Raw genomic sequence first — 27243 nt, 5'->3', positions numbered from 1 at the left:
CCGCTCCTCGGCTCGGTGCCCGCCAGCCGGCCCGCCGGCCTCCCCTCGCGCTCGCGCTCCCGCTCCCTCCCGCTCCCGCTCCGGCTCCGGCTCCCGCTCCCGCTCCCTCCCTCTTGGCTGCTCGCTCCGCGCTCCCTTTTGTTGCAAATAAACTTTGTGGCTGAGGAAAGGGGGCGGGAGGCGGGGCCTCGCGCCCAAAAGAGGGGGTGGGCTCCGGGCGCGCGCGGGGAAGGGAATCGGGATGGGGGGGAGGGAGGGAATCGGGGTGGAGTCGACGGAGAGAAACAAGCCTGCCGGAGCACACGCGGACCGGAGCGACCCTCTGGGGGGTCCCCTCCGGAGCCGAGCGGCTGAGCTGCCCCCCCGCGGGACTCGCTCCGACGCACGAAACCTCTGCGTGTGGTCAGCTCTGCCGACACACAGCCGAGGCTGCGCACCCACTGCGGGTCAGACGCTTTTGTGCGGTGACACCTTCTGTCCAAGGAACCCCAACATGGCAACCTCCGACCCGCAACTGTACACACCGACAGTCAGGTACGCCCAGAAGCACTCTTCCCGCGGGAAGGGGGCGGGACTCGCCGCCAGGGGGAGCCGTGGGGGCCACAGGCGGACCTGGGCTCCACCCCTCCGCCCCGCCCCGGCCCCGCCCCGGCCCCGCCCCCGCCCTGCCCTCCGCGGTGAAGCCCACAGCCCCCCGGACCGAGTCCAGCCTCTCGCGCCCCCAAGGCCCCGCCCCTCTTACCTCGGCGGCAGGTCCAGCTCTGACCCTCCCACGGCGCTCCAGGTGCTCCACCCTTCGTGGCCCCGCCCCCACCCGCCCGCAAGTTTCCAGCTGCCCACCCTAGGCTCGCCCCTCCACCTGCCCCCGCCATCTCCGAGGCCCCTCCTCGATGCCCCGCCTCCTGAGCGCCTTGATACGCGGCTCTTACGCCCTCTACCGGCCGGATTCGCCCATCCCATGGAGTCCAGGACAGGTAAAGCAACACCCCTCGCCAAAAAAACGGGAGGGTTGGGAAGACTTCGTTTCCTTTACTTCCTTTCAGTCCTTTCCTAATCCCTTCAAGAGCCGTTTCTAGCCTACTCCCTTCGCAAAGTCCCTTCAGCCTCACACACAAAAGGAGCTCCAACTGAAACGACTTGCCACTGCCAAACCGACACACCTACCTGTGGCCCTCCACCCTCCTCACAAAACGAATGGGTCGCCTCTCCTACTCCACCTGCCTCTGGGAGGTCCCATTCATCCTCATAGTCCCAGCTTAAGTGCAAGGTGGCTCCTTGACTTCTGAATGAACCAATGGGAATTTATGGAGTGCGTTGGGTATATGGGTAATATTATTTCATTCATTTTATTTAATCCTAGAACCACCCTGTAGGTAGATAATATTGCCTCTTCTCTATGGGGTCATGAAGGAGACATAACTTTGACCATTGCCAAAGTCAGGAAATGGCAGTGCCTTCTATGACTCAAATTCAGATTTGAGGACCTTCAAACACCATGCTCCTCCAGTCTTCACTGGCCCCAGATCCCTGATGAAGAAGGGGTTCTCTCTCCTTGAGCCCCCAGCAGCCTCTTTGTTCTCCTTGGGGCTAGGCTTGCCTTCCCCAGAAAGAGAATAGCGTGGTCTGACTCACACTCCCCTCGGCCCAAGAGGACTGTGGCTAGACCTGACTAGTCTGGCAGGCCCTGGGAGCAGGACGCCCTGGTCCAGATCAGAGGGGCAGGGATGGGCCTAGGGCAAGATGGTAGACACTATGGGATTGATTGACCATGGGCCTTGCCTTTTGCTTCCCCTGGGTTGTGGCAAATCACTGTAGGGAGAAAACTCTTTCTCTTTGAGTTGAGACCAGCCTCCTCTAAGTCCCTCACCTCAACTTTGTCTCAGCTCTGCCTCAAAAGGACATCTCTCCTTCACTGGGGAATTGATGGCAAGAAAGAGAACCCTCCTGGCCTATTGCTTTCTACCTTTGCCTTGCTGTGTGACCTTGTGTGTATCCTTACACTTCCCCGGGCCTCTGGTGCCTCATCTGAAAAGTGAGGAGTGGGTCTAGATTTCCCCAAGGGTGCCTCTCTGAACTCTATTTAAAGTCAGACTCTTGTTTCCTCTGGAGTGTTTTTCTACTCTTTTGGGGGAAGTCTTGGTATTGTGGGGGGAACCTTCATTCTGAATCACTGCTTTCCTCCATTAACAATGGTCCCTACCACCTGAAATTTTTACTTGTTCAAACTCTTTCATATCCTATTTTGTCTTCATATCACTTCTGGAATAGAGGTTTTTATTCCCATGTCACAGATGGGTAAACTGATGGAGAGTAGCAGGGACTCAGGTCACCTCAGCATCCTGCAGCTTGGCCTTGAGGGGGGCTGACTGAGGACTTTGGATCAGGAATTCCCCTTGGTGGGGAGGGAGAGTGTCTAACGATCTAGGCTGGACCTCCACCCAATGCGACACTCACCCAATCAGAGAGTGGCTTGGCTGCTTCCAGCACCTCCTGAGTCTTCCCAGCCTCGGTTGCTTCTGATTCATAATGAGACAAAGTCATCTCCCAGGTACCGAGGGGGCCTGGTTGTGTTTAGCCCTTCAAAGACTTATCTAGGAGGTGGCTGGAAACATGGGGCATCGAGATGGAGAGGGGGACACTGTGTTGGGAGTCTAGAGCTGGGCCCAGTGCAGGCACCCTCACAGACACGCCAGGTGACCCTCAGCAGGTCACTCTCTTCCTTTGGGACTTAGGCTCCTCGCCTATGAAAGGGGAATGAAAACAACCCCATCTACCCAGTGACTCACGGTGACCCAGCAAGATCAGGGCTGTAGATCCCTTGGAGAAATCAAGATAGTAAGGTTGTGATGATCACAGTCATGGCCAATGATGGGTCTTGGGTACTTAAGAGGGAGAAAGATGAGGAATTGAGGACTCCCAAGAAGCAGTAAGCCCCAGGAAGGAACTGTCTTAGGGGAATCGGGCTCTTGACTCCATTCCCAAGTCAATTAGAAATGACCTAAGAGTGTCCCCTTTCCTGTATAATTAGCCCTCAAACGCACAGAATTGAATTATTTATGACTTTTTGTTCATGGCATATTCTCACCACTTATTTAATTGGCTCCCACCACAAAACAAAACAATTAGGACTTTGATGATCTCCTACATCTCATTATCTAGCTTCCCTAACCCCTTCTCCTGCTGCCGTACCACCCAGGATAACTATTTCCTCCTGTGCTCAGCGTGCCCTTTCTTCCTTATTGTATAGTTTTGTTGCATCTGTGTATTCCTCCAAAGTATGTATTTTCATTTTAGTTGTCTTTTTAACTTTATAAAAAGGGCATCTTGCTGTGTACAATTTTCTTGAGATTTGTTTTTATTTATGATAGTCACACAGAGAGAGAGAGAGGCAGAGACATAGGCAGAGGGAGAAGCAGGCTCCATGCATTGGGAGCCCGACGTGGGATTCGACCCCGGGTCTCCAGGATCGTGCCCTGGGCCAAAGGCAGCCGCCAAACCGCTGCGCCACCCAGGGATCCCAGAGATTTGTTTTGTTTTTAAAGATTTTATTTATTCATGAGAGACACACAGAGAGAGGCAGAGACATAGGCAGAGGGAGAAGCAGACTCTCTGCTGGGAGCCCAATGCAGGACTTGATCCCAGGACCCCAGGATCACACCCTGAGCCGAAGGCAGACACTTAACCACTGAGCCACCCAGGTGCCCCTCTTGAGATTTCTTTGTACTTAATATTATACTGCTAGATTTATCCATATCGTTACATGTCGGTAAAGGGCATTCTGGCTGCGTGTAATATTCCAATGTGGGAATATAGCACAGTGTATTCATCCAGCTTGTCATGGAAGGGCATTTGGGTGTTTCCAGGTGTTTGCTTTTGTGAATGGTGCTGCTCTGAGCACCTTGCCTGACTCCCACAGGCGCAGGAGTGTTCAGGGTAATGGGCCATGTGACTACTCAACATCCAGGAGGCATTATCAAGCTAGGATCAAATTCTCTCTTTCTCTGTTTTTGTTTTTGTTTTTTTAATTATTTGTGCTTCCTTTTATGTAAAGTGCCTGTTTGTGCCTCTTCTATTGCATTATCATACTTTTTGTACTTAATGATAATTCTGCCCTAATTTTTCCATGCTCGATACCGTTGGTGGCTTAGGGAGGGGGCTGGTTAGTATTATTGCTGTTTTGTAGGTAAGGAAGCAGAGGCTTAGAGAAGTAAACAGTCTTGTTCAAAGTCATGAAGTCAGTAACAGCCCTTCTGCACTGAGCTAATTAGCTTACCTTCAGCTAAGAAGGCTCCTCTGCCCCTTAAGCTGAGGCAAAGCCCCCTGGTCCCCAGCATCTCTCAGCCCCTGACCATTACATGAGCTTATAGTCTCCCTAGTAAGGCCTTCCTTGCCCCCAGCCCTCTTTTCTTTTTAAAAGATTTATTTATTTATTTCGGAGAATAGGGGGTAGATAGAGGGTAAGGGAGAGAATCTCCAGGAGACTCCCCACTGAACATGGAGCCTGAAGCGGGACTCAATCCGATGACCCTGAGATCATGACTCTAGCTGAAACCAAGAGTCATATGCTCAGCCCCAAGAGTCTGAAGCTCAATGGACTGAGCCACCCAAGTGCCCCATCCCCTACCCCTCTTTATGTTCCTCAGAGCTCTCCTCCCCAATGGGCATGATCCAGGGTGTTTGTTTATTTCATTATTGCCATTCTCCTCCATCAGACTAGGAGCTCCCTGAGGACAGGAACCCACTTCTCAGCACAATGCCTGGCATGTAATAGGTGCTCAATTAATGTTGTTTACTGGATGAACTGTTTCCTTGTCTGTACCCCTACCCTCATCCCAGATTCTTTCTGAGAATAGGGTCTGGGTCTGAGCTGCTTCTGTGTTCCCATCGCCATCTTGGAGGAGCCTAGAGGATGTGTGTTGAACAAATGAATGAGGGAGGGAGGAGAAGGCTGCATCTCTTGTTAGGACAGATCCAGTGACCCTGGGCTTTTCCAAATTGGAAAGGTCAAACCCTGGTTCCTGACTCTCTGGCTACTCCATCTTTGGCCCTGCCCCTGTCCTCAACCTACAACAGCCAACAATCACAGGTCTCCTGTCATAGAAACACCTTCCCTGTGCCTAGCCTCCCTGGGAATGTTCTTCTCTCTTCTACCCATCACCTCCACTTCCTCCCCTCCTGCTACGCCCTCACTCACCCACCTCCACTGCCACCATCATTCAGAAACTTCCAGGCTTTGACCTTCCACCTCTCCGGCTCCTCCTCCTGCCCAGCCCCTTAATGGAGTTCCCAGGTTCTCTCCAGCCCTTCCTTCTTTCTCTCTCCAGAAACCCATCCACCCCCTCAGCCTCCAGCAAAAGCAGCATGACCACTCCCCAAGCTTTTCAACTTTTCTAAGCCTTTCCAGGTATTTCCAGCTCACACCAGGCTAGACCCGGGCCCCCTCTCCAGTCCAGGACAGTGCCTGGCCTCCGCCTATGTCCATCATCTCAGGATAGTACCCAAGTAAAGGGATTCCTTTGGCTGTGGGTAACAAAGGCCTGACAAACTAGTGGCTTAAAAAAGATAGACGTTTATTTTTCTCTTGTGCAGAAGTCCAGATTTAGGTGGTCCCAGACCAGAACAGTCAGAAACCTGAGCTGCTTCTCATGGTCCAAGATGGTGCTTCAGCTGTGATGTCCCCATTATAAGCAGTAAGAAGGATGGGGAGGCAAAGGACAGACACTACCTATCTTTTAAAGACACTCACCCCCTCCCCGTATTAAACTGCCTTAGGGTACTTTGCTTATCTCCCATTGCCCAGGATTAAATTACCTGGTCATACTTAGCTGCCAGTAAGCCTGGGAAATGAAGTTTTCATCCTAGGAGACCTTGTGTCCAATTTAAAAAGAGTTGATATTGCGGTTGGCATTTTGCTGTCTCTGTCAGAACTTCCTAGGGGGTCTCCAGTTACTGGGACTGGCTGAGGCAGGTGGGCACTTGGAAGGCAAGTGAATAAAGGAAAGGGAAGAGAAGGGAGGGCGGGTGGAGGGGGATGTCTAGTATTTGTTAGAGAAAGGCTGTGTGACCTTGACATGTCAATTCCCACATCCAGGCCTCAGTTTCCCCATCTGTAATTGGGGGTGTTGTAAGGACTCAGTGAGAAATGGTGCCTAGAACCTGCAGAGCCCAGCAAATGGCAACTGCTGTCATTGTTGTGGCTCCCCAGTGCTTTCCTGGGCTGGCACCAAGCCTTTGACTCTCTAGCCCTGCCAGCTTTCCAGCCTGATCTCAGGCCACAATTCTTATCAGTCTTCCAACACCCTCCCCACCTCGGGCTGTGCTGTTCCCTGTACCAGAACGACCTGGCCCTCTCTTCTTCCATCTGATTACATCCATCCTTCAAGCCCCAGCTGCACTGCTCCACTCCCCAAGAAGTCTTCCCCAAGCCATAGTGAATCACCTTGGACCCCTATGAACCCATATGCTTTCCCAACCCCTCACCACACGCTACCCCCATGCCTCAGTCTATGTCCCCTCTGCACCCCAGTAAGTAGACATCCCCAGTGTGATCCCCCATCACTGAGTTTGCTCTGAGTTAAAGTGAGGAGAGTGAGGGGTGGGGACAAAAGGAGGGAAAAGGAAGGGAGCATTCAGAGTCCCTCATACTGGCATGTCATAGATGATTTTTTCCTCCTTATAGGAACAGATGGGGCTCATGGATTATGGCCCTTGTTCTGTAAAAAGTGTGCTTGAGGTTTGTTTTGTTTTGTTTTTCTTAAAAGATCAGCTGCCTACCAGGTGAAGGAAAAGGAGAAACCCCCTGCTCAAAGCCCCTTGTTTAGAAACCTCCTAGGCCAATTGCTAGAGAGAGATGCTGGAGGAACTTGTGTGCACAAAAGGCAAGATCATTGTAATAGTAACATGCCTTGCATGCTTACTGTGTTCCAGGCATTATTCTAAGTGTTTTGCACACATTAATCCTCACAACCACTTTACAAGATAGATATCATTACTATTACCATTTTACAGCTGGGGAAGTTAAGGTACAAAGAGGCTAAATAATGTGCCCAGAGTAACACAGCTACAAAGATAAACACCAAGATGACCTGACTGGAGTCTCTACCCTTTATCCTATTACGCCTCACAAAGAGAAGCTGGGAATGAAATTTACCTGTGGCCCACAGTTTTCACTCTTGGAAAAGTAACCAAAGGGTCACAGTTCTTGGCAGTCTGCTAGGACTCTGCAGGGCTCAGCAGGCACTGTGGGCAGAAACCCTCTGCCTTCTGCTCTCCTACTCCCCAGCACCTCCGGGACATCTCATGTCATCTCAGACTGATGACAAGTCTGGTCTCAGACTTGGAACAAGACACAAGGTAGCTGATATTTGTACTACTTGGCAAGGCATTGCATCCCATAGGGAATAGACGTCTTCTGACATTTCCATACATCTTTTCACTGCGACTTAAAGAATCAAAGCTCCTTCTGTCCAAATTATCAGCCTCTTCTGGAGAACACTTTTGATGGATTCCCAAGATGGGTTGGGTCTGGTTTTCCCACTTCCTCAGCCAGCTGTAAGCATGCCTCCAACATGACTATGGAGTTTAACTCCAGCAGAGTCTGTCTCTCAATGGCTTCATGGCCCAACAGCCTGGAGGATTAGAGAGAGCTAAAAGAAAAATACTAAGTTATGCAGTCCTTGCCTTTCCTGCTCTGTCCCTCTGCCCTGCCCTCTCCCCTCTACCTTCTAGGTTTGTTCCCATACAGGGTCGGCGTGGTACACCAGCAGCCAAGGGCAGCCTAGATTGTTCTACAGGAGGAAAGCTAAGAGGGGAGGGAACAAGGACCAGAGAAGAAGTGAGGGGGAATGGGGTGGGGTGGGGGTGATGGAGATATGAAGGAAAGGAGCCAAGAGGACAAGGAGCTGTATGAGTGGGGCTGGAAGGAGGGGTGGGCGGGAAGAGCAGATAGAGAGGCCTTGTATAGTAGAATCTCCTTCATTGCCTCCTCAGAGATCTTCAGTGAAGATGTCTTTCCAGAGCTTTTGAAGGCTCAGCTCTGTGTTTGCCTCCATGAGATGGCCTCCAGGAGCTTCCAGGCACCTACGGGCCAGAATGATGGAGCTGAGAGGGCAGGAGCAGAACCCATGAAACAGTCTGTCTTGAGACTGATTGGCAGGCTCCCGGCCACAGAACCTCTGCACCTCCATGTTGCAGCCTTCTAGTGGCCCTGAGTCTCTTCAAGCTTTTGACTTCTTCTAGAATGAAGCAGTGTTGAAGGGCTATTTCCCCTCACTTGGGGGGCCTAGTGGAGGGGTCCTCAGGCACCCAGGATACCCTGAGGCTGAAAGAGGCATATTTGAAGAGGTGGGTGGAGGACAAGTGGGATCTGGAGCTCTTACTGGCATTTAGTGCTCTGGTTACACCCCCACACACACCCCCTCCCCTGCCCCACCCCTGGCTTAATTGAAACTCACTATTGATTTATAGCCAGATTCAGTACATCTCTACCTCTGGGTTTTGTATACATACAGGGCTTTCCACCAGGAGCAGCCTTCCCTCTGCCTTTTGGATTCCTCCCCAGCTCAACCTCCACTTCTTTGAAGAAGTTCTCCCTAATTCCTCCCTCTGCTGAGCCCCCACAGCCTGGAGCATCTGGACCACTCTTGTCACTGTCTAGAGGAAGGTGGCCATGGGACAGCTCTTGTTTTCTCAATTTTCACACATAGGAGGTCATATTGCCTGCCCCTCACTCCAGCTCTCTCTACTCATCTGCCTCAGGGCAGAGTCTTGCATATAGCTGGCCCAGGCTGTAGGGACATGCTCCCCAATGCTACTTGCTGACCATCCACTCAGCCTTCAATATCTGGTTCAGACGCCCCCTATCCCCACCCCAAGAGATCATTCCTGACTCCTTGGACTGCATCATGGGCATTCTCCATCCTCTGTTTACCCTGTCCCTCAGCCATACTTCCCTCTGTCACAGCCTTGGCATCACTGTGTCAAGGGTCTGTATGTCCAGTAGTTGGGAACCTATATGGGACAGGGCTGGGTTTAGTTCTCCTGGGACCACAAAATCAACCCAGACCCAAGGACAAGGTATAGGTAAAGGTTTGCTGAATGAATGGAACATCACACACTTCCAGGGAATTCAATATTCATCCCCTCAAAATCCAGCTCAAATGCTTCTTCCCAGAAACTTCACTTCCCCTTCCCATCTTCCCTCACCCCCTGTATTGGTGACTCCAAAGCATACGGCATACTCCTCAATTATAGTACACGCCACATTATATTTTTGTGAGCAGCTTAACATGGCTTTCCTGATTCTTGGGGCCTTGCTGGGACATTCTGGAGAGCTTTTCTCTATGTCCACAGGGCCTAGCCCAGAGCAAGGGCTCAATAAAAAGTTATTGGTGAGATTTTGGAGCCTGTAGGGGACCTGCACTCTATGCCCAGCTGAGTTAAGCTTTAATTCTGTACACGGTTTGGGGTTGGTAGGCCTTTCAGTGCCCCAGCCCCAGGTGTCCTGCCCCAGTGGACTCAGTGACCCTATCGCTGCCACTTGGCTGTGAGTTTCTGGAGCAGCTCATGCGGCCGCCGGCGGAACTTCTTCTGAGTGAAGTAGAAGAGAATGGGATCCAGCACACTGTTGGCACTGGCAAAGGGCCGTGTGCCTTTGTAGGCAGCTGCAAAGGCCTCCAGCACAGGGCAGGGGACACCGGGTGTAGAGCGCACTGCCAGGTAGGCTGTCTTGGTAACATGGAAGGGCAGGAAGCTGATGGCAAAGGCTGCTGCCACCACCATAGCCATGCGGGCTGCCTTGCCACGTCGTTCCTGGGCCACAGGCCCTGCTGGGCTGTCCTGGCGGCACAGACGATGGGCCAGGCGGCAGTAGCAGGCCAGTAGGGCGATAAAGGGCAGCAGAAAGCCGATGACGGTGAGGGCCATGCCATAGGGCATATAGCGAGTGGCCAGGGCAGGTGCGCTCAGGTCGTAGCAGACGGTGCGATTACGCTGGATGCCTGTGGAGGCAAAGAGCGCTGTGGGCAGGCACTGGGTCGTCACAGCCAGCCACACGGCCCCACATACTAGCCAGGCAGCGCGGCGGCCCCCACGCTTGTGCCAGGGGGCCAGTGGGTAGCAGATGCCCAGGTAACGCTGGAAACTGATGCAGGTGAGGAAGAGAATGCTGCCATGTAGGTTGGCGTAAAAGAGGAAGCGGACCAGGCGGCAGGCGAGGTCGCCAAAGGGCCAGTGGTCACCTTGGGCATAGTTGTAGATGAGCAGGGGCAGGGAGCAGGCATAGAGCAGGTCAGCCAGGGCCAGGTTCAGGGTGTACACGGCTGTGCGGGTCAGGGCCCGGCGGGATGTGCAAATCTGGGCAATGACGCAGGCATTCAGTGGCAGGCCAGCTGCCAGCACCACTGAGTACACAGGTGGCAGTAGTAGTCTCTTGAAGTTCTCTCGGTAGACGCAGGTAGTGGGCGGGGAGCCCAAGGCCTGGCCTGTACCATTGTCCCACTCCATGGCTGCCCGATTATGCTTCCTACATCCAGAGAGGCTGGGGAAGCAACACACAGCTTGTCAGTAACCACACCCACTATCATCCAGTAGGCCCCTGTCCCTCTCTGGGCCCTGATCTCCACCTGAACCATCTCTGATACTCACCACCCCATGGAGGCCCCACACAGCCCTCACTTTAAGGAAACCTGGGATACAATAAAGCTCAAGCTTGGGAAAACTCCAATTCACTTTCTATAATATTCATTTCCCACCAATCTTCCTGGTAAACTTCTGTTATCCTTCAAAACCCTAGTCAAATGTCTACTCTTAAGTGGAGATTGACAGACTTTAGATTTTTTGTTTTGTTTTAAATATATATTTTTTAAGATTTTATTTATTTTTTCATGAGGGACAGAGAGAGAGAGAGAGAGGCAGAGACACAGGCAGAGGGAGAAGCTGCATGCAGGGAGCCTGACGAGGGACTCGATCTCAGGTCTCCGGGATCCCACCCTGGGCTGAAGGTGGCGCTAAACCGCTGAGCCACCTGGGCTGCCCTTAAATCTTTTTTTAAAGAAGTTTTATATTTCAAGTAATCTTCATACCCAGCATGGGTGTAGATATACTTGACTCGAAGATCAAGAGTCACACACTCTTCTGACTAAGCCAGCCAGGTATCTAGACAGACTAGTTTGAGTCCCACCTATGCTACTTACGAGCTATGTGACCTTGGGCTAGTGATATACATGGTCTGAGTCTCAGTTTTCCTATCTAAAAAAATGGGGGAATGATACACCCATCTCTTAGGATGATATGAGATTAGAGGTACTAAATCAAGCTTTGCAGGGCTTCCCCCTGAACTTTTTAGGGTTTGGAGATTATGGTCATGATGAGCCTGTCTGTCTGTCTCTCCTACACTGACAGGGAACCTCCTGAAAGGAAGTGCCAGGTCTGATGCCCCTCTGTGTCTAAGAGCCCCAGGCTGGGGCCTAGGGAAGAAAAGGCCCTGGTAATTCTGAATTAAGCAACATGAGCAGAATGTCCACACACTGTGAACTGACAAAAGACAGCGCCCACCTCCTCAGCCTGAACTCCACCTTCCAAAGCCATGGTCCTTCTTTTGGCTGCAATCTTCTTATCTGTAAAATGGGGTAAGAAAGTGATTCTGGAGTTTCCTAAGCCTCCCTCTACTTGACTTGAGGCTACAAATGCCTGTCTGGTGGAGCCAATGGGCCACAGCACCCCCTGGTGGCTAGAGTGAAAACCGCATCCCTGAAGGCAAATGGCTGAGGACTAGCCAAATCTACTGCTTTTTTTTTTCTTAAGATTTTTTTTTAAAGATTTTCTTTTTAAATAATCTCTACACCCAACCTAGGGCCCAAACTCACAACCTTGAGACCAAGAGCCCTGCGCTCCACCAACTCAGCTGGGAAGGCACCCCAACTGCTTGCTTTTTATAGAGAGGAAAATACACCACAGTGAGAGGCAGTGATGGTTCAATCTTACTGAGTTAGAAGCAGAACCAGGACCAGAACCCAGCCATCTGACTGTGTGGGTGCAACTTAGTGTACCTCATGGACATTGAATGTAGAGGTTATAAACCCAACTTCAGAGGTAGGCAAGCCTCATTCAAATCCTGGATCCCCTACTTCTATGCTGTTCAATCCAAGGGCTGTCACTTGTCTTTCCTGGGTCTGTGTTTTTATCAGTAAAACATGTGATAGGCCTGATATACAATAGGTGCTTAATAAATGCCATGCAATGCTGTTGTATTCAATCCCTCAGGCTAGGTTTTGAGGGAGTCATTAGCACGAGTGCCTTAAGGGGTTCCCTGGTGAGGTAAGTCTGACCTCTTGATACTTACCTCCCAAATGGCATGTCCATATTTACTGGTGTCCAGAGAGAATTCATAACTTAAATCCAGTGGACCTGTAAGACAAAGCCTTTGAAATAGTCGGATCATCCCCCTCCGTATTCTTTTTTTTTTAAGAAGATTTTATTTATTTATTCATGAGAGACACAGAGAGAGAGGCAGAGACACAGGCAGAGGGAGAAGCAGGCTCCCTGCGGGGAGCCTGATGTGGGACTCAATCCCAGGGCCCCGGGATCACATCCTGAGCTGAAGGCAAGTGCCCAACTACTGAGCCACTGAGGCATTCCTTCCCCACCCCCCCACCCCCGCCTATTTTTAGATGGGAAAAACTGAAGCTAAGGAAAAAATATGAAGTCCTGTAAATGTACACAGAGGGTGATAGAAGGTTGAGGCCAAGACATGGGCTCTGGTCCAGATGCCCAGGTTCAAATCCCAGCTCCATTACATGTAAACTGGGGGCCTTATGCTCATTACTGAATGACCGTGCTTTAGTTTCCCCATCTATAAAATGGGATCATATAACACCTGCTTCATAGGGTTGTTTTGAAGATCAGTGCCTGGCACAGGGCAAGTGTTAGCAAGAGGGTCACATTCTTAATGTGAATACACCCTGCTAAGTCAAGTTATGAGAGTTTTAAAAGTTATGTTAGAACAAAACATAACTATTCAAACCAATTTCTTCCAACTTAAAATTTGATTTTGATATATTTTTCCCAGATTCGGGGCAACTGCAAAATGAGGTTTGGAGTCTGTATCCCACATGGCTTTAATTATGAAAAATGCTCTGTGGGGCTTCAGCCCATGTGCTAGGAGTGTTGGGTGCCCAGCTAGTCAGTTAGGCCTGGGGAGAAGCCAGAGGCAGAAGCATTGCAGGCCCCCCATTGTAGCCAAGAAGCTAAGATTACCACAGGCAGAGAAAGTTCATTTACTCATCTCCTCATTGGATTCAGTCTCCTGTTTTCACCTGGTAGGCTTTTATTTATTTATTTTGATTTTATTTATTTATTTGACAGAGAGAGCACAAGCAGGGGAACAGGAGAGGGAAAGAGAGAAGCAGACTCCCCACCAAGCAGGGAGCCCAGTGTAGGATTCGATCCCAGGACCCAGGGATCATGACCCGAGCTGAAGGCAGAGGCCCAACCAACTGAGCCACTCAGGCGCCCCTACCTGCCAGGCATTTATTATTTTATTTTTATTTTTTTAAAGATTTTATTTACCTTGCTTTTTATAGAGAGCATTTAATTTATAGAGAGCAATTAATAACTAATTTAAATCAAATTAGTTAATTTGAATTTTATTTATTTATTTATTTATTTATTTATTTATTTAAAGAGAGAGAGAGAGGCAGAGACACAGGCCATGGGCCTGTGAGGGAGAAGCAGGCTCCATGCAGGGAGCCTGAGGTGGGACTTGATCCTGGGACTCCAGAATCATGCCCTGGGCCGGAGGCAGGCACTAAACCGCTGAGCCACCCAGGGATCCCCTTGCCAGGCATTTAAATGCATACTTACTGCCTGCTGGACACATGAAGGCACAGTATATAAACACAGATGTAGGTAGATAGATGGAAATATAGAAATTATACATATACATATGCTAATCTGAATAGAGACCAGTGTGAGCCACAGGATAGAAGAGATTTTCAGAGGAGGATGAAGGATGGAGCATGACCCAGTTGGTTGAGGAGGAAATCCCTGGGTGGAGAGGGGTGTTCTCAGGTGGAGAGGAAGGTAGAACAAATAGGCAGGGCTTGAGAGGAGAGCAGCCTGCTAGGGCAGAGGGTCATGGTGAGGAGGAAGAAGCAGGTAGAAGGAGCAGTGCTATGCCTCTGAACTCTCTCTTGGGAGGCCTGCTGTCCACACATACCACCCCAGGAGAGAGCCCTTTGCCTCAGGTGATTGGTGGCTCCAGATACTTTTTGGTCTCAACTCCCTCATAAGACTAGTACACTTGGAAGGAAACAGAGGCTGCACGAGGAGAAAAGGAGGCCCGGCTGTCATCCTGGCTCCCTCCTACATTCTTGCCTTCTGAGGACCTAGGAGAGGCAGGGGCCGGTCCTGAGGGAGGGTTCCTTTGGTCCCTGCCTCTCAGCAGCAGCTGGGTCCTCTAGTTTCTCTAGCTGTCACTCATTTTTGGGCCTTGAGTTCCGGGCTTTGGCCACTCTATGGTGGGGGGCTTTCTAGCAAGTGGCACTAACCATCCTTCCCTGCATCCCTCTGCCATCTTTTAAAAATTAATTAGTTAATTTGACAGTGAGCGAGAGCATGAGCACAAGCAAGCGGAAGGGCAGAGGGACAGGGAGAAGCAGGCTCCCCACTGAGCAAGGAGCAATGCAGGGCTCAATTCCAGGACCCTGAGATCATGACCCAAGCCTAAGGCAGACGCCTAACCAACTGAGCCATCCAGGCACCCCTCTTTGCCCTTTGAAGAAAAATTAAAACTCCTACGTTCCAGCTCCCTGCCAAGCCCCCCAGCCTCATCCAAAGCACCCCTGTTGTGCCCCTCTGCCCCTTCCTATCCTGCCACACTGTTCCTGAGACACCGCCACTGCCACACAATCATTCAAAGCCAGAGATCTAGACTTCCTCTCCAGCCTCCCCATCTTTGCTGTTCCCTCCACACAAAGCACCATTCACCCCATGTTTTTTTTGTCAAGACACTAAGTGGCCATTCAGCTCCAGATCCAATCTTGCTTCTTCCTTTCTGGTCCTCCAGCTGGGTGGAGTCCCTTCTTCTCCCTCCCTTCCCCCAACCCTGTGGACCTCCTTTAGGTCAGCGCTGGGCCCAGCCTGCCTGCCCAAAGTCACAGTTCCTTGTGTCTAGCCCCTATGCCCACCTTGTGCTGGCCCATGGCGTCAAGATGCACCAACATTCACAAGCAGCCTCCTGTCCTCGAAGAACTTTGGTGGCCTCAAATGCGTTGGCCCAAGAGGAGCCCCGACGTGAGGCTCTCCACTCTCCTGACCTTAGCTCAAGCTGCAACACCTCTTATGGGGCGGGTGGCTTCCTCTGTTTCCTGGCAGAGCTGTCTCTGACTGAAATAGCCCCTGCGGGGGCCACCCCCTCCCTGCCACCCCCAACACCAAGGCCTGGCGGAAACTAGGAGCAAGAAGGCGGAGTAAAGGTCTCCTTCCTGGAACCCTCCCCATCCCAGCAGAGGAAAGAGGGTGGTGAGGGGGTAGAAAGAGAGGTGAGGGAGAACCAGAGGCTGCTGCTCAAAGGCCACCCCCACGGACCCAGCACCTTCCTCGCTCCTCAGCCATCTCAGTCTTCTCATCTGCCAAATGGGCACATTGGTGATTAAAGAGCTTTGAGCTCCGCCTTTAGCTGTAACACCCAGAGCCACCTTCCAGTCACTCACTCCCCCATCCATACCTCCTTTCTCTATTCATTCAATAGTTAATTCACTGACATGTTCATCCCTCCACCTGGCAATGCACTTACACACTCATTTATTTGGTCACCTTCTCTGTCTCCCCTTTCTTCCTTTTCTCCAAAACCATTTATTGAACACCTACTGTATGCCCTCAGATCCTCCCACATACCTTCATTTAGCACTCACTGTCTCCTTCCACCTGGCAGGTCCAGAGCCATTGGGAGTGATTGTGAGGATAGAGGTGATACTTCTGAAAACTCACCTGAGTGACATTCTCCCTGCTGGTGCCAAATTCTCTTCCAACCCCTCCTCACTCCCAAACCAAGACTCACAGCTGTTAGGATCGCCAGAGAAAGTAAGGTGGCTTCTCTTGTCCCAGAGAGGCCAGCTCTAGTAGAGAGGCAGTAATGGGGGGGGAGGGGTGACCCGGAGGAGGTAGGCTTCGATTGGGAGTAGCTAAGGTAACTGAGGGAGGGAGAACTGACTCGAGCTGGGAAAGAACACTGCCCTGGGCATGTGAGACCCAGGTTCTGGTTCTTCCTTGCCCCTGCTCACTGTGTGGCCCCTACTCACAAGCCCCTTTTCCTCTCTGAGCCTGCTCAGTAGAACGTGGTCATACCTGCCACCAGCTTGTGAGGACAAATGGCCAGAGTGAGGAAGGACCCTTTGCACCCTGGAAGGTGTGAGCACTGACCTCCCACCCAAACCCATTTTACAGGTGAGGGGAGTGGCAAACTGAGTTGGGGCCAAAAGTCTGTGTCAGACTGAGAAAATTCAGGTTTGAACCGCTGGTAAACACAGGGTCAGCAGTGCAAGGATTGAGCACCGACTGCTTATTCAGGTCTGTGCTAGGGGGTTGCTCGTGCCAGTTACAGAGGGGGACCTTCTGATCTGATTTTAGTGGTGCTGGAGCCCAGGAGGGCAAAGAGACCTGGCCTTCAACCCAGCAGCCAGTCTTTTGCCGGGTTCCTAGGACAGCCCCCAATGGTCACCCCTATCCCGGTGTCTGTCCCAAGCATGGGAGCAGCCCTGAGGGCTTCCTGGGGGTGTCAGTCTCAGGGCAGGGCTGAAGTCTGAGTTCCTGCTATCTGGATGGGGCCCAGATGGGACACCTAGGAAGGAGTGACCTGGAGTGGCTCCTGGAGAAGGCACGTCTGTTGCTGGGCCTTAAAGGGCCAGGGGGACTTGGACATATCAAGAGTGAAGGGTGTGTCCGTGTCCTAGGCAAGAAGCACACCGCCCGGGTATGAGCCGACCCCATGTGAGAGAAGAAGAACAGTGCAACATGGGATGCATCTTGTGAAGAGGGGCTCAGGTAGAGGCTCGACGGTGCTGGCTCATTTAAAATTTCCAACATAGGGACACCTGGATGGCTCAGTGGTTGAGCATCTATCTTTGGCTCAGGTCCTGATCCTGGGGTCCTGGGATCAAGTCCCCCACTGGGCTCCCCATGGGGAGCCTGATTCTCCCTCTGCCTATGTCTCGGTCCCTCTTTCTGTGTCTCTCATGAATAAATAATTAAAATCTTAAAAAAAAAAAAAAGGCCTCCAACACAAAGCCCAAATACCCCTGCCCTGCCCCCAAGCCTGTCAGGGCTCCTAAGTCCAGCTTCAGACCTTCCCCACCAGCCTTTCCAGCCCCCAGGCCTACATGTGTGCTGTTCCCTCTGCTTGGGATGCTTTCTTCCCACTTTCTCCCCATAATCCCTACTTATCCTTCCTGTAGTTCTCACATCTCATTCTCAAGTGAGAGTGAGTACTGGTACCTGCCATCTTGGCTGCTGTAAGATATAAATGAAACTGTGCAGGTGACATGTCCTAGCACACAGTACAGACTCAATACACTCTTGTTAATTGAATGAATCCATTCCAGACCCAGACTAAATGCCCCTACTTTGGACTCCCTCAGCCCATAGCAGTCCACACTAATTTCTGGGTCCTCTGCAACCCAGTGTCATTTCTTAACAGCCCAGCCCCTGCCAGATAATATTTCATCTGCAGTTCCGGGCAGGTGGTGAGGGAGAGTGTTTTCTTCATTCTACAGATGAAGGAAGTAAGACTCAGGAAGGGTCAGTGAGTTTCCCAAGGTGTCCCAGCCAGGTGACAATTCACTACTGTCTTTCTGGCTTTACAAGCCCCTTATCCATGGTTCCCCTGAAATCCAGGCTTAGATGTTGGAGCTGGGAAATTCCCAGAGGATTGTCTTCCCTGCACTGAGGGCCTCTGGCCATGAGATGGTGCCAGCAGACTGCCTGGGATGGCCGCCCTGGGGTGGGGGCAGGTCTGCACACAGCCAGGGCCTCCCCTTTGGGGCTGGCACTGAACAACCTCAGGACTGGGCTCCCAGCTTCAGTTCCTCTTAATCCATTCCCCAGCCTTTCTGCTATTTATTATTCCCAAATCAGCTCAAGCCCTGTTCTCAGAGCCTCCCCTGGTCAGTGGGGCTCACAGGAGCCACTGGCAGGGGGACAGGGCCAGTGTTGAGCACCATTCATCTGAGGCAGAGTCCCTGGGAGTGTTGCTCGAACACCAGGCATCCACTACCCATCTCTGTTCTACCCTTGGCAGAAACATTGAAGGCCCTCACTCCATAGAAGGGCCAGTTCCCTTTTTTCAATTTAGGCAACACATGGGATTGGTTTGTGCCTGTAGCAGAAGCAATTCAGAATAGATGCAAAGAAGAGCTGGCAAGGGTTGAAGCTCCTTGGGCTGCTTGGATCCCCTTTAGATGACTCTGCAGCTCCCTCCCCATCCCTGCTCCTATCTGGAAGGGATGAGGAGGCCAGAGGCAGGAGCTGGAAGCCTGAGTCACTGTCTGCCAGCCAGCCAGGAACCAGCTCAGACCAGGCTGGATATGGGAAGAGGCCTCCCTAACCTTGGCCTGCCTGCCTGCTGGGAAACAAGTCCTGGAAACCCCCTTGCTTGGCCTCTGGCTTGTGAGCTTAGCAGCAAGGGCACAGGATGACAGGGGTCAAGACCCAGCTTCCTTCCCCTGAGGAGTCAGCCAGGCTGGGATCCATCACCAACCTTCTGAGCGACCCAGGGCGAGCCACCTACTCTCTCTGAGCCTAAGTATCCACATGATAAACAGGGCTAATGTATGCCTTACAGGGTCACTATGCCCTTGGCTACAGTCACCAACCCAACCCTGACCCAGCAGCAGGCAGCCTGGGGCAGGAGTGTCCATGGAGCCTGCCTCAAGCCCCAGGCCAGGTCCCTGATGTCAGTGCCTAGAGGGCAGTGGGCAGGGGGCAGTGCCCACCACTCATGGAGGAGTTCTGATCCCACCCATGGTATGAGGCTGGCGACAAGAGGAGGCAAATCTGGCAGGAGAAGGGCACAGAGAAGACTGAAAACTTTGATTTCTCTTCTCTTTTTCTACTTCCCCTTTTTACCTCCTACTCAACAGGAATTCAAGCTGGAACTGAAACAGCCATTTTGAGTGCAAGGAAGGGGAAGCTGTAGCTCTGGGGAATTTGGGAGTTGAGGCTGCTTCCTTTCTCTCTGGCCCCTACAGCCTGAGCACAGAGGGAACTTGCATCCCCTGTACCACGGCTGTGCGCCAGGTGCATTGGCGAGCTCATGTAAGCCCCACCACAACCTGGACAGATGTTTTTATTGGGCACCGACTCTACATCACCGCTGTGCAAATTGCCGCATCTCATTTACTCTTCACAATTTCCACCTCTGCTTTACAGATGAGGAAGCTGAGGCTTGGCAAAGTTAGAAAGAGGTTCTTTCTTGAATGAAAAAGTCAGTGACCACGGTGGCCCAGGTGGGGCCTCCCTCAAGGCTGACAGGGCCTGGGGCAGCCTCGGGGCTGGGGAACTGTGGGAGAGAGAGAACAGGGGCCCAGAGTGTCCCAGGGAGGGGGCAGCCCCTGACGTAGAAGGAGAGGCCATGGTGCCAGCTCTCCGAGTCTATGACCATGGGCCACAGCACCTGCCACCCAGGGACCTGGAGGATCCAAGCCACTTCCAATACCCCCTCTTCACTGGAGCTAGTGTGAGAGGGTCTCTGTTCCTTGCCTGGACCCCTCATTTTCGTCTTTTTTGCTTTGTTTTGTTTTGAATCTCTTTTCAATCTCTTTGAAGTTCTCTGTAGAGCTATACCTGTTTGATTCCCCTTCAAGCAAGAACCTGCTGTTTACCTGAAAGGAGAGCAGTTGGCTGACAGCCTCTATTGGTGACCTCAGGACCCACCCATCCTCCCAGAGAACTAGGCTCCAGTCCTCTGGGGGAAGAGGTGGCCCAGGTCCAGCTATCCGGCCTGTCCTGCAAGCAGTCATTGTTCTCCTCCACAATTCTCCCCACCCAATTCCTAGACCCTCTCTCATGATGATGGGCTGCCTCCTGTTCTTCCGTTGGGAGATCCCCTCCTTCCCCTCCTCAAGTCTTGACAATCTGGGAATGATGGACCTGTGACCTAGGCCGGCCAGTGAGAGAAAAGTGGGCTCAGGCCCTGCAACTGGCTCAGGGTTGGATAGGTGACCTTCACCAGGTGCCTCAATTTTGGAGATTTTGCTGGAATACTGGGAAGGAGGCAGGTTTTCCATTGGGTTTGCAAAGCTGGTAGGAAGTGAGCCTGGAGCTTCTAGAGCCAGGTGAACTCTATGCCAGAAACTGTCCTATTTACTGATGATACTATCACCAGGAAGGAAACTGGGCAAAATAAAGCCAAGGGAAGGGACACCTGGGTGGCTCAGCAGTTGAGCATCAGCCTTTGGCTCAGGGCATGATCCCATTGTCCTAGGATCAAGTCCCATATCGGGCTCTTTGCGTGGAGCCTGCTTCTCCCTCTGCCTTTCTCTCTCTCTGTCAGTCATAAATAAATAAATCAATAAAATATAAAAAAAAAAAATAAAGCCAAGGGATGGCCGAGTTGAGAAATGAGAATATACGGGTCCCCAAGAACGCCACTGAGCACCTGGTTCCACTTACGCTTGAAGCTTTATCTTCCACTGGACGTTTTTTTTTTTTTTTTTCCACTGGACGTTTTGATGGCATGAGCTGATAAATTCCCTTTTTGCCACAGTCCATTTGACCTAGGATTCTGTCAAAGTCAAGAGTTCTGCCTATAGACCTACATGCACCCCCCCCTCCTACATACCATGTGCCTCCTCTCCCCTTTCCATATCACATGTTCACAGGGTCAGTCCTGGAACCCTAACATCTCAGGGGAGGCTGGAACTGTCCACGTACCTGACAGCCACCATCAGAGTGGCAGGTGGGGACCGAGGGATGTTCAGGTCAAGCCTGATCCCCACAGGGGCTGCTAGGAATGCCCCCCAATTCCTTTCCCATAAGGGGAGCCCCTCCTCCAGCAGCTCCCAGAGTAACCACTGTATCATCTCCATAGCTCCTGGGCAGGAGCCTGGAATGCTGGAAATCCAGCTTCCGGTCTTGGATCCATCACCCACCTGCTGTGTGACCCTGAGAAGGTCCCTGCACCTCCCCAAGCCTCACTTTCTGAGCTACTTAACTATAGCCATATAGTTTCTTGGCCACCAAGCTAAGTGTTTTTGCTGCAAGATCTCATTTGCTTTTACAATGGCCCTGCATGGTGGAGTGTGTACCCCCATTTGCAGATGAAGAAATAGGCTTAATGAATGCTGGCGGCCTTCCTGAGGTGACACAGTGAGTCGTGGCAAGCCAGGACTAGGGCATAGATCTGAATGTTGATAAACATCTGTGCTCAGGAAGAGAAGCAATATTCCCCTGTGTGAACCCTGAGACCAGAGAGATTAAGAACTTGCCCAAGGTGCACAGTAAATCTACCGTGTCAGGAACACAGTGGCCTGAGATAGGACACAGAGACAGGGGCCAAGGGTCAGGACAGAAAAGACCAGGCTGAGAGTCAAAGTCAGCCAGACTCCCTTCCTTCTCTAACTTTGTTAGGAATTGGGGAAAACGTCTGCTTTGCCTCTGGGGTCCCAAAGACCAACACAGGCTCCAGCTCCCCAGAGGCACGGGAAATGTTGAATGAGTGAGCCTAGTCTGTGAAGAGGAGCCACAGGGCTCTGTCCTTGGTGCTGCCTGACTCAATTAAAAAAAAAAATCTTTGTCTTGGTTGATGACAAGGAAGGCTTGTCATAGGGAATGAAGGTAATAGCTGCAGGGGTAGCACCCCTGCACCCACCTGGGTCCCCCAGCCTCCAACTCTCAGGAAGGACAGACCACCACCACTTCCTGAATGTTTATTGTGGGTTATGATCCTGCCCATTTCAGACACAGACACTGAAGTCCCAAAGGCAGGCAGCTTTGTCCACAGCTCTCACAGGTAAGGTCTGGGTATAGAGGAAGTCTCAGAGAACCTCTCACTTGCCGTGAAAGGCAGCTCCCTTGCCTTGGTCCTGCTCTGACCATCTCCAGCACCTAAGTGCACCTGGCAGAGAGACACAACTGGGTCCCAGAGCCTAGGGGTCAATGACAGGGCTCTGAGTTCTGGACTCTCAGGGCCAGAGGGGCCTTAAAAGAATCTATTCATCACTCTCCCCAGCCCCTCAGATAAGGAGGCTTCCTGAGGCCTCTTTGATGGACTTCTTTGGCCTCTATTTGTATGTTTTCCATGACAGCGAACTCACCACCCCATCTCTATCAGGCTGCTACATTCCACCCTGAGAAAGCTCTCTGGGAGATGTGCTTCATCACACAAAGCCCTGAGGTCTGCCCCTACTCATGGCTTCTCTTCCCCAGTCTGGCCTGCTTCTGGGGTTACAGAGCTCGGCTGCCTCCAAGTCCAAGGATACCCTGCAGAGATTGTCCCATGACTATTCATCAGTTGGTCTTCATTCCAAATTCCAAATTCAGTGCTCTTGTCTAGGCCCAGGAACCTTCATGGTGGAGCTCTTAAGTCAGACAGGAAGCCAGGGAGCCATGACCATTTCCAAATCTGTAGACAAAACCCTTTGCATGGTACTTGTAAGGGGGGCATGGTCTCTTCTTACCATTTTGGGAGAACAAAACTGAACAACCCCTGGCCAGAGCTTAGTATCTTGCCAAGGCCACCGGTCAGTGGTGGTCTTCCAATCAGCTGGAGTGTCTTCCACCAAATCCCAAATCGTCACCCTCAAACGTCAAGCATGTAGGACAGAGGTCCCATTTGTAGCCAACCCAGTGTGGGAGGAGCCATGCTTTGTAGGCATATGAGGAGTGACCTGGGAGGAGGAAAGAAGGGCAACCGTCTGGCTCAGAACGTAATGTGGGAGGTCAGCAATGACACAGGCAGTTCCTGCCACAGAGCGCACTGTTGCACGTGGTGTGTGTGTGAGGAACACTGGACAGACATCACACCCTTCAGGTGGCCACTCAAACAATATGTTCTCCCCGAGTTCTTCCCCTACCACACTAGCTAAAATTGCAACTTCCCACCTTAAATGTGCACACTTCCTACCCCCTTCTCTACTGTATTTTTTTCCATAGCATTTATCATTTTTTAACATACGATTTTGTTTGTTTGCTTATTGTCTGTCTCCTCCCATCAGAACATAAACTCCACCAGGGTAGGGGGTGTTTATGTTTTGTTTATGTTTTATTCACTACTGCATCTCCAGTGCTTAGGATGGTACCTGACACACAGAAGGTACTCAATAAATACTTTTTGGAAGGATGGATGGATGGGTAGATGGGTGGATGATTTTCTAGGGTTGACTCAAGAATGTCTCCACAGGGGATCCCTGGGTGGCTCAGTGGTTTAGCGCCTGCCTTTGGTCCAGGGCATGATCCTGGAGTCCCGGGATCGAGTCCCACATCAGCTCCCTGCATGGAGCCTGCTTCTCCCTCTGCCTGTGTCTCTGCCTCTCTCTCTCTCTGTGTGTGTGTGTGTCTCATGAATAAATAAATAAAATCTTAAAAAAAAAAGTGTCTCCGCAGAGAAGACTTAGGGGCAGAAATCTGACTGGGGCCATAGAGGACTAAGCTTGATGTTATGCTTGTATCACAAACTATAGTTTATACTTACAGTATGTTTAGTGGAGATAAGGGGCTGATAGAGACTTCAAAGCCATCTGTGGGGCCGCCTCTCTTTGGCTGTGTATGTGAGATTCTGGCTGTGAATGGTCCCAGCTGAGGAGGGTGAGCAGGACATGGCCTGGTGGCTCTGAGCTGCCTGCTTCTCCCTCCTGCCCTGCCAGAGGTCTTCCTGGCACTTTCACCCCTCCCCCCACACTGGCTCTGTTCCATCCTGCTGTCCTCCTGGAGCCTCCCAGCCTCAGCACCAACTCTCCCTCTGCACCAGGGCCTCTGATTTGGAGACCTCCAGCACCCTGGGCCAGCATCTTCCTGGCCCCTCTCCCTTCCCTTGCCAGCCTGGAGCTCTACCTCAGGAACTGGGGTTCCTGAGAACACAGGCAGTCCATTTGCACCCCTTGTTCCCAGCACTGACAGACTGCTTGGCCCTGCACTGTGGAGGTGAGTGTGGCTGGAGGATGCGACTCAGCAGAGAGCCCTGAGTCTCCACTTGGCTGAGTCCCCAAGTTTCTGCCTGTCCTGGAGTGGTCCCTCTCTCATCTCTTCCAAGCCTTTGCCCTATCTTTCTTGTCAGCCCTACCCTCAACCCCAGCAGCCCTCAACTCCTCCTTCAGAGCAAAGAGTGCCCTTTTGGAGGGGCCTCCTTCAATGTCCTGGCCACCTAAATAAACTCGAATCTGTTCGTGGTCTCTCATTCCTCCTGGGCCCCAGGCAGTGTCCTGCAGTGCTGATCCCTCCCTCTGCCCAGTCCTTCTCCTCAGCCCACAACTCCCCATCCTCCAGTGCCTCCAGCTGTGCTTCTTCCCTCACAGTCTGGCTTGTCCAGGAGTCCTCTGCCTCCTATCCTCCCTCTCTGCCCTCATTTCTCACACTCCTACAGTCTTCCCAGGGCCGAGCACTTTAGGGAACCTTTGGGCCAGCTCTGGGAAGAGGGATGGGCACCCTATGTTTCTAGGTGAGGCTGGCTTCAGTGACCATCTGAGCTCTATCCCAAGGAAATCTCAGAAGTGATCTTGACATAACAGGGCTTGGGAAAAAACAGGCCACTGTGAGGTCACTTGGGTTTGACATCCCCCACACCCGAGGATAGTGCAGGGCTAGGGGAGGGGAACTGTCTCTGAGGCTTCCAGGAATGAGCCCAGGCTCTTCTGGGAATTTGGAGTGGGGCCCAGGCTGGGCAGTAGCACCTCCAGAACATGTGTTTAGGTGGCAGCTAGGGATTCTAGAGGGGGTAGATGAGGGGACTGACACTCTGACATCCCTCATGACATGTGTTTGAGAAAGCATCACAAAATAGTAAGGGCTGTTGATCACAGAGCAGGTGGGGGGGGGCAAAAGCTTCCCCAAGCTACCCCCAGCCTCACCCCAATCATAGGAAATATGAGGATTCATTCTAGAACAGGTCTCTGCTCAGAGCTCCCTGGAAAACCCAGAGTTCTTCAAACCCTGTTAATGGGGTTTCTCCCATGTGGTCCCATACACTCCCCCCAACCAATCCCCCACCCAAGGTCTGTTAGATCCAACCACCTGATCCTGGCATCTGTACCCCTCTGCCACACATCACTATTCCATCTGCAGAACTTGGCACCTCTCAGGCCTGGTTTCTGTGCTGGCTCCAGAGCTCATAAGCAGTGATTTTATCTCTCTGAGCCTCAGGGTCCTTAATTATGAAATAGAGATAATTATACCCACCTCAGAGTACTATTGGGGTTCAAATGAAGTAATGGATCTGAAACACCTAGCCCAGTATCTAAAGCAAGTAGGTATTCACTCCATGGGGTTTCTATTACCACTCACAATTTTATCATAGTCCAGCTGAGAAACGGCCTCACTTATAGCCTTTGCTTATTTACTCATTCATTCATTCATTCATTCATCCACTCTTGATATTTATTTGCAGGAAGCCTTACAAAAGATAGGAACTTCAATGGGCTCTGGTCCCTGTCTTTGAGGAGCTCCAGCTGGTGGAAAAGACGGATGAAGGGGTCTTCATCTGATACAGGAAGACAGGCCCCTATCCCTGCCTGGGGTATCAAGGAAGGATCCCTGGAGGTGATTCTTTGGTGGAATGTGGACAGGAAAGGGGAGAGTGTTCTTAGCAGAGAGGCCTTCTGGAGATATGAGGGCATAGGGTAACTGCAAGTGTTTGAGTTTGCTTGAAGGGAGGCTGAGAGATCACCAGAGCCAGGTCCCAACAGGCCTCAAATGCCAGGCTACAAATTTGGCCTCTGTATTGTGGGTGCCAACCAAGGAGCCCTCGATGGTATGTAACGCAGGGTAGAGGTGTGACCAAATTTGAGATTAGGAGGTCCCTTGTGCTGTTGGATGGAGGATAGGATTGGATATGGTGAGAGTCCAGGTCAGAGACAGTAGGGTCCTGGCTCCGGGGCTGGCATAGTAGGCCAAATCAGAGTCCTTGAATGCCAGGCTCACAGCAGCCTTTCAACCCTCTTTCACACACCTCTTCACAAGCCCTGACAACCAGAGTGCTAAAAAGACAGATTGGGGTGGGGGGAAGGTTCTCAGAGATGCCCTGGTCTGGTCTTATCCTAGGGTCACAGCCAGGAATCTGAGGCCCAGAGCACGCAAGAGGATGGCCTATAGCCCTGAAGTGAGTCCATGCAGAGCCTTCTGCCCCTGTACCCTGTTCCCAAAGCTGATGTTTCAGTCTGACTCTCCTCTCCTGGGTACGTGAAGAGTCCAGAGGATAACTTGCTCCAACTGTCAGGCCCATGTAGACCTTCTTCTTTCCATATGGGGAGAGAAAACTTAGAGCTTCCTGGGTTCTCTCTTCCACTTTACACCCATTTTGCAGCTGATGAAATGGAGGCCCAGAGAAGAGAGGCATTTGGTTCCTGCAATAAACATGGCTCTCTGGGCCTTGAGTGTGTGTCAGGCGTGGGAGATGGAATACCTGGGTCCTAGTCCTGGCCCTGTCAGTGGGCACCTGGATTCATGATTCTTGAGGAGACTCAGCTGGTGAGGGCTGGAGCTCCTACAGCACAAGAGTCTGGCCCTGCCCTGGTCCTTGTGCCCAGCACTGTTCCCTGGGGGCACTCCCCCTTCCATACCAGCCTGTGTTTCTGCAAGGCTGAGGAGGACAAAACAGGAAGAAATCATATGCCATCTGCTCCAGGGAACTGTGGCCTGGGCTGGTCCCACCCTGCCCAAGGGAGTCAGATGATCTCATCAGCACTGCTCAGCCAGGCCCCACTCCTGTCCCCAGCCCCACCAGTTTTCCCAGGGTGGGCTGGGTGAAGAGGCCCAGTTCTGGTCCCTGGAGCTTATAGATATGATGAAGCCTCCTCAGTGTCTGGGCTTGTGCTTGACTTGGACCCCACCCAGGGAAGGTCATGGGCTTGGGGGAGTATATGGGACTACACGGGAGATACGGTTACTATTTAAAGTAGTCAGTGCCAGGTGCCTGCCATCCTTCAGTTTCACCCACAGAGACCAGTGGGGCAGGGCATGCCCATTGCCACTTCCCTAGTGGGAAGTCTGAGGTCTTACTTGAAATCAACCACCAAGCCCTGTTTGTGTTCCATCCTTACA

General features: G+C 51.8%; 2 protein-coding genes across 9 annotated transcripts in view; one reads left to right on the top strand and one right to left on the bottom strand.

Moving 5' to 3' along the window:
• Nucleotides 1-180: 180 nt before the first annotated feature.
• On the top strand, nt 181-26083 carry LOC121476380 (pectinesterase inhibitor 10-like). 2 transcript variants are annotated; one of them, XM_041730358.1, is made up of 3 exons: nt 181-534; nt 754-974; nt 25592-26083. In XM_041730358.1, exons 1-3 carry the CDS (start codon nt 242-244, stop codon nt 25825-25827), a joined length of 750 nt encoding a protein of 249 aa, XP_041586292.1. In that variant the 5' UTR covers nt 181-241; the 3' UTR covers nt 25828-26083. The 2 variants fall into 2 exon arrangements, with proteins under 2 accessions (XP_041586292.1, XP_041586293.1); XM_041730359.1 differs by lacking the exon at nt 25592-26083 and adding an exon at nt 8511-9116.
• P2RY6 (pyrimidinergic receptor P2Y6) overlaps nt 9429-27243 on the bottom strand; it is a 37337-nt gene continuing 19522 nt past the window's right edge. For 6 of the 7 annotated variants that reach the window (XM_041730355.1, XM_041730350.1, XM_041730353.1 and 3 more), the window contains 3 exons: nt 12341-12405; nt 11554-11615; nt 9429-10537 (listed from right to left, as the gene is read on the bottom strand). In XM_041730355.1, the coding sequence (XP_041586289.1) occupies nt 9526-10503 (978 nt within the window). In that variant the 5' untranslated portion in view covers nt 10504-10537; nt 11554-11615; nt 12341-12405 and the 3' untranslated portion in view covers nt 9429-9525. Of the gene's footprint in view, nt 10538-11553; nt 11616-12340; nt 12406-15185; nt 15829-27243 lie in introns of those variants that run through there. The other variant, XM_041730352.1, reaches the window with a different exon arrangement.

The sequence above is a fragment of the Vulpes lagopus genome, chromosome 15, assembly GCF_018345385.1.
Source record: "Vulpes lagopus strain Blue_001 chromosome 15, ASM1834538v1, whole genome shotgun sequence".
NCBI classification, from domain to species: domain Eukaryota; kingdom Metazoa; phylum Chordata; class Mammalia; order Carnivora; family Canidae; genus Vulpes; species Vulpes lagopus.
Note: the sequence above shows the minus strand (reverse complement) of the source record. Positions and strands in the feature narration are given on the sequence as shown.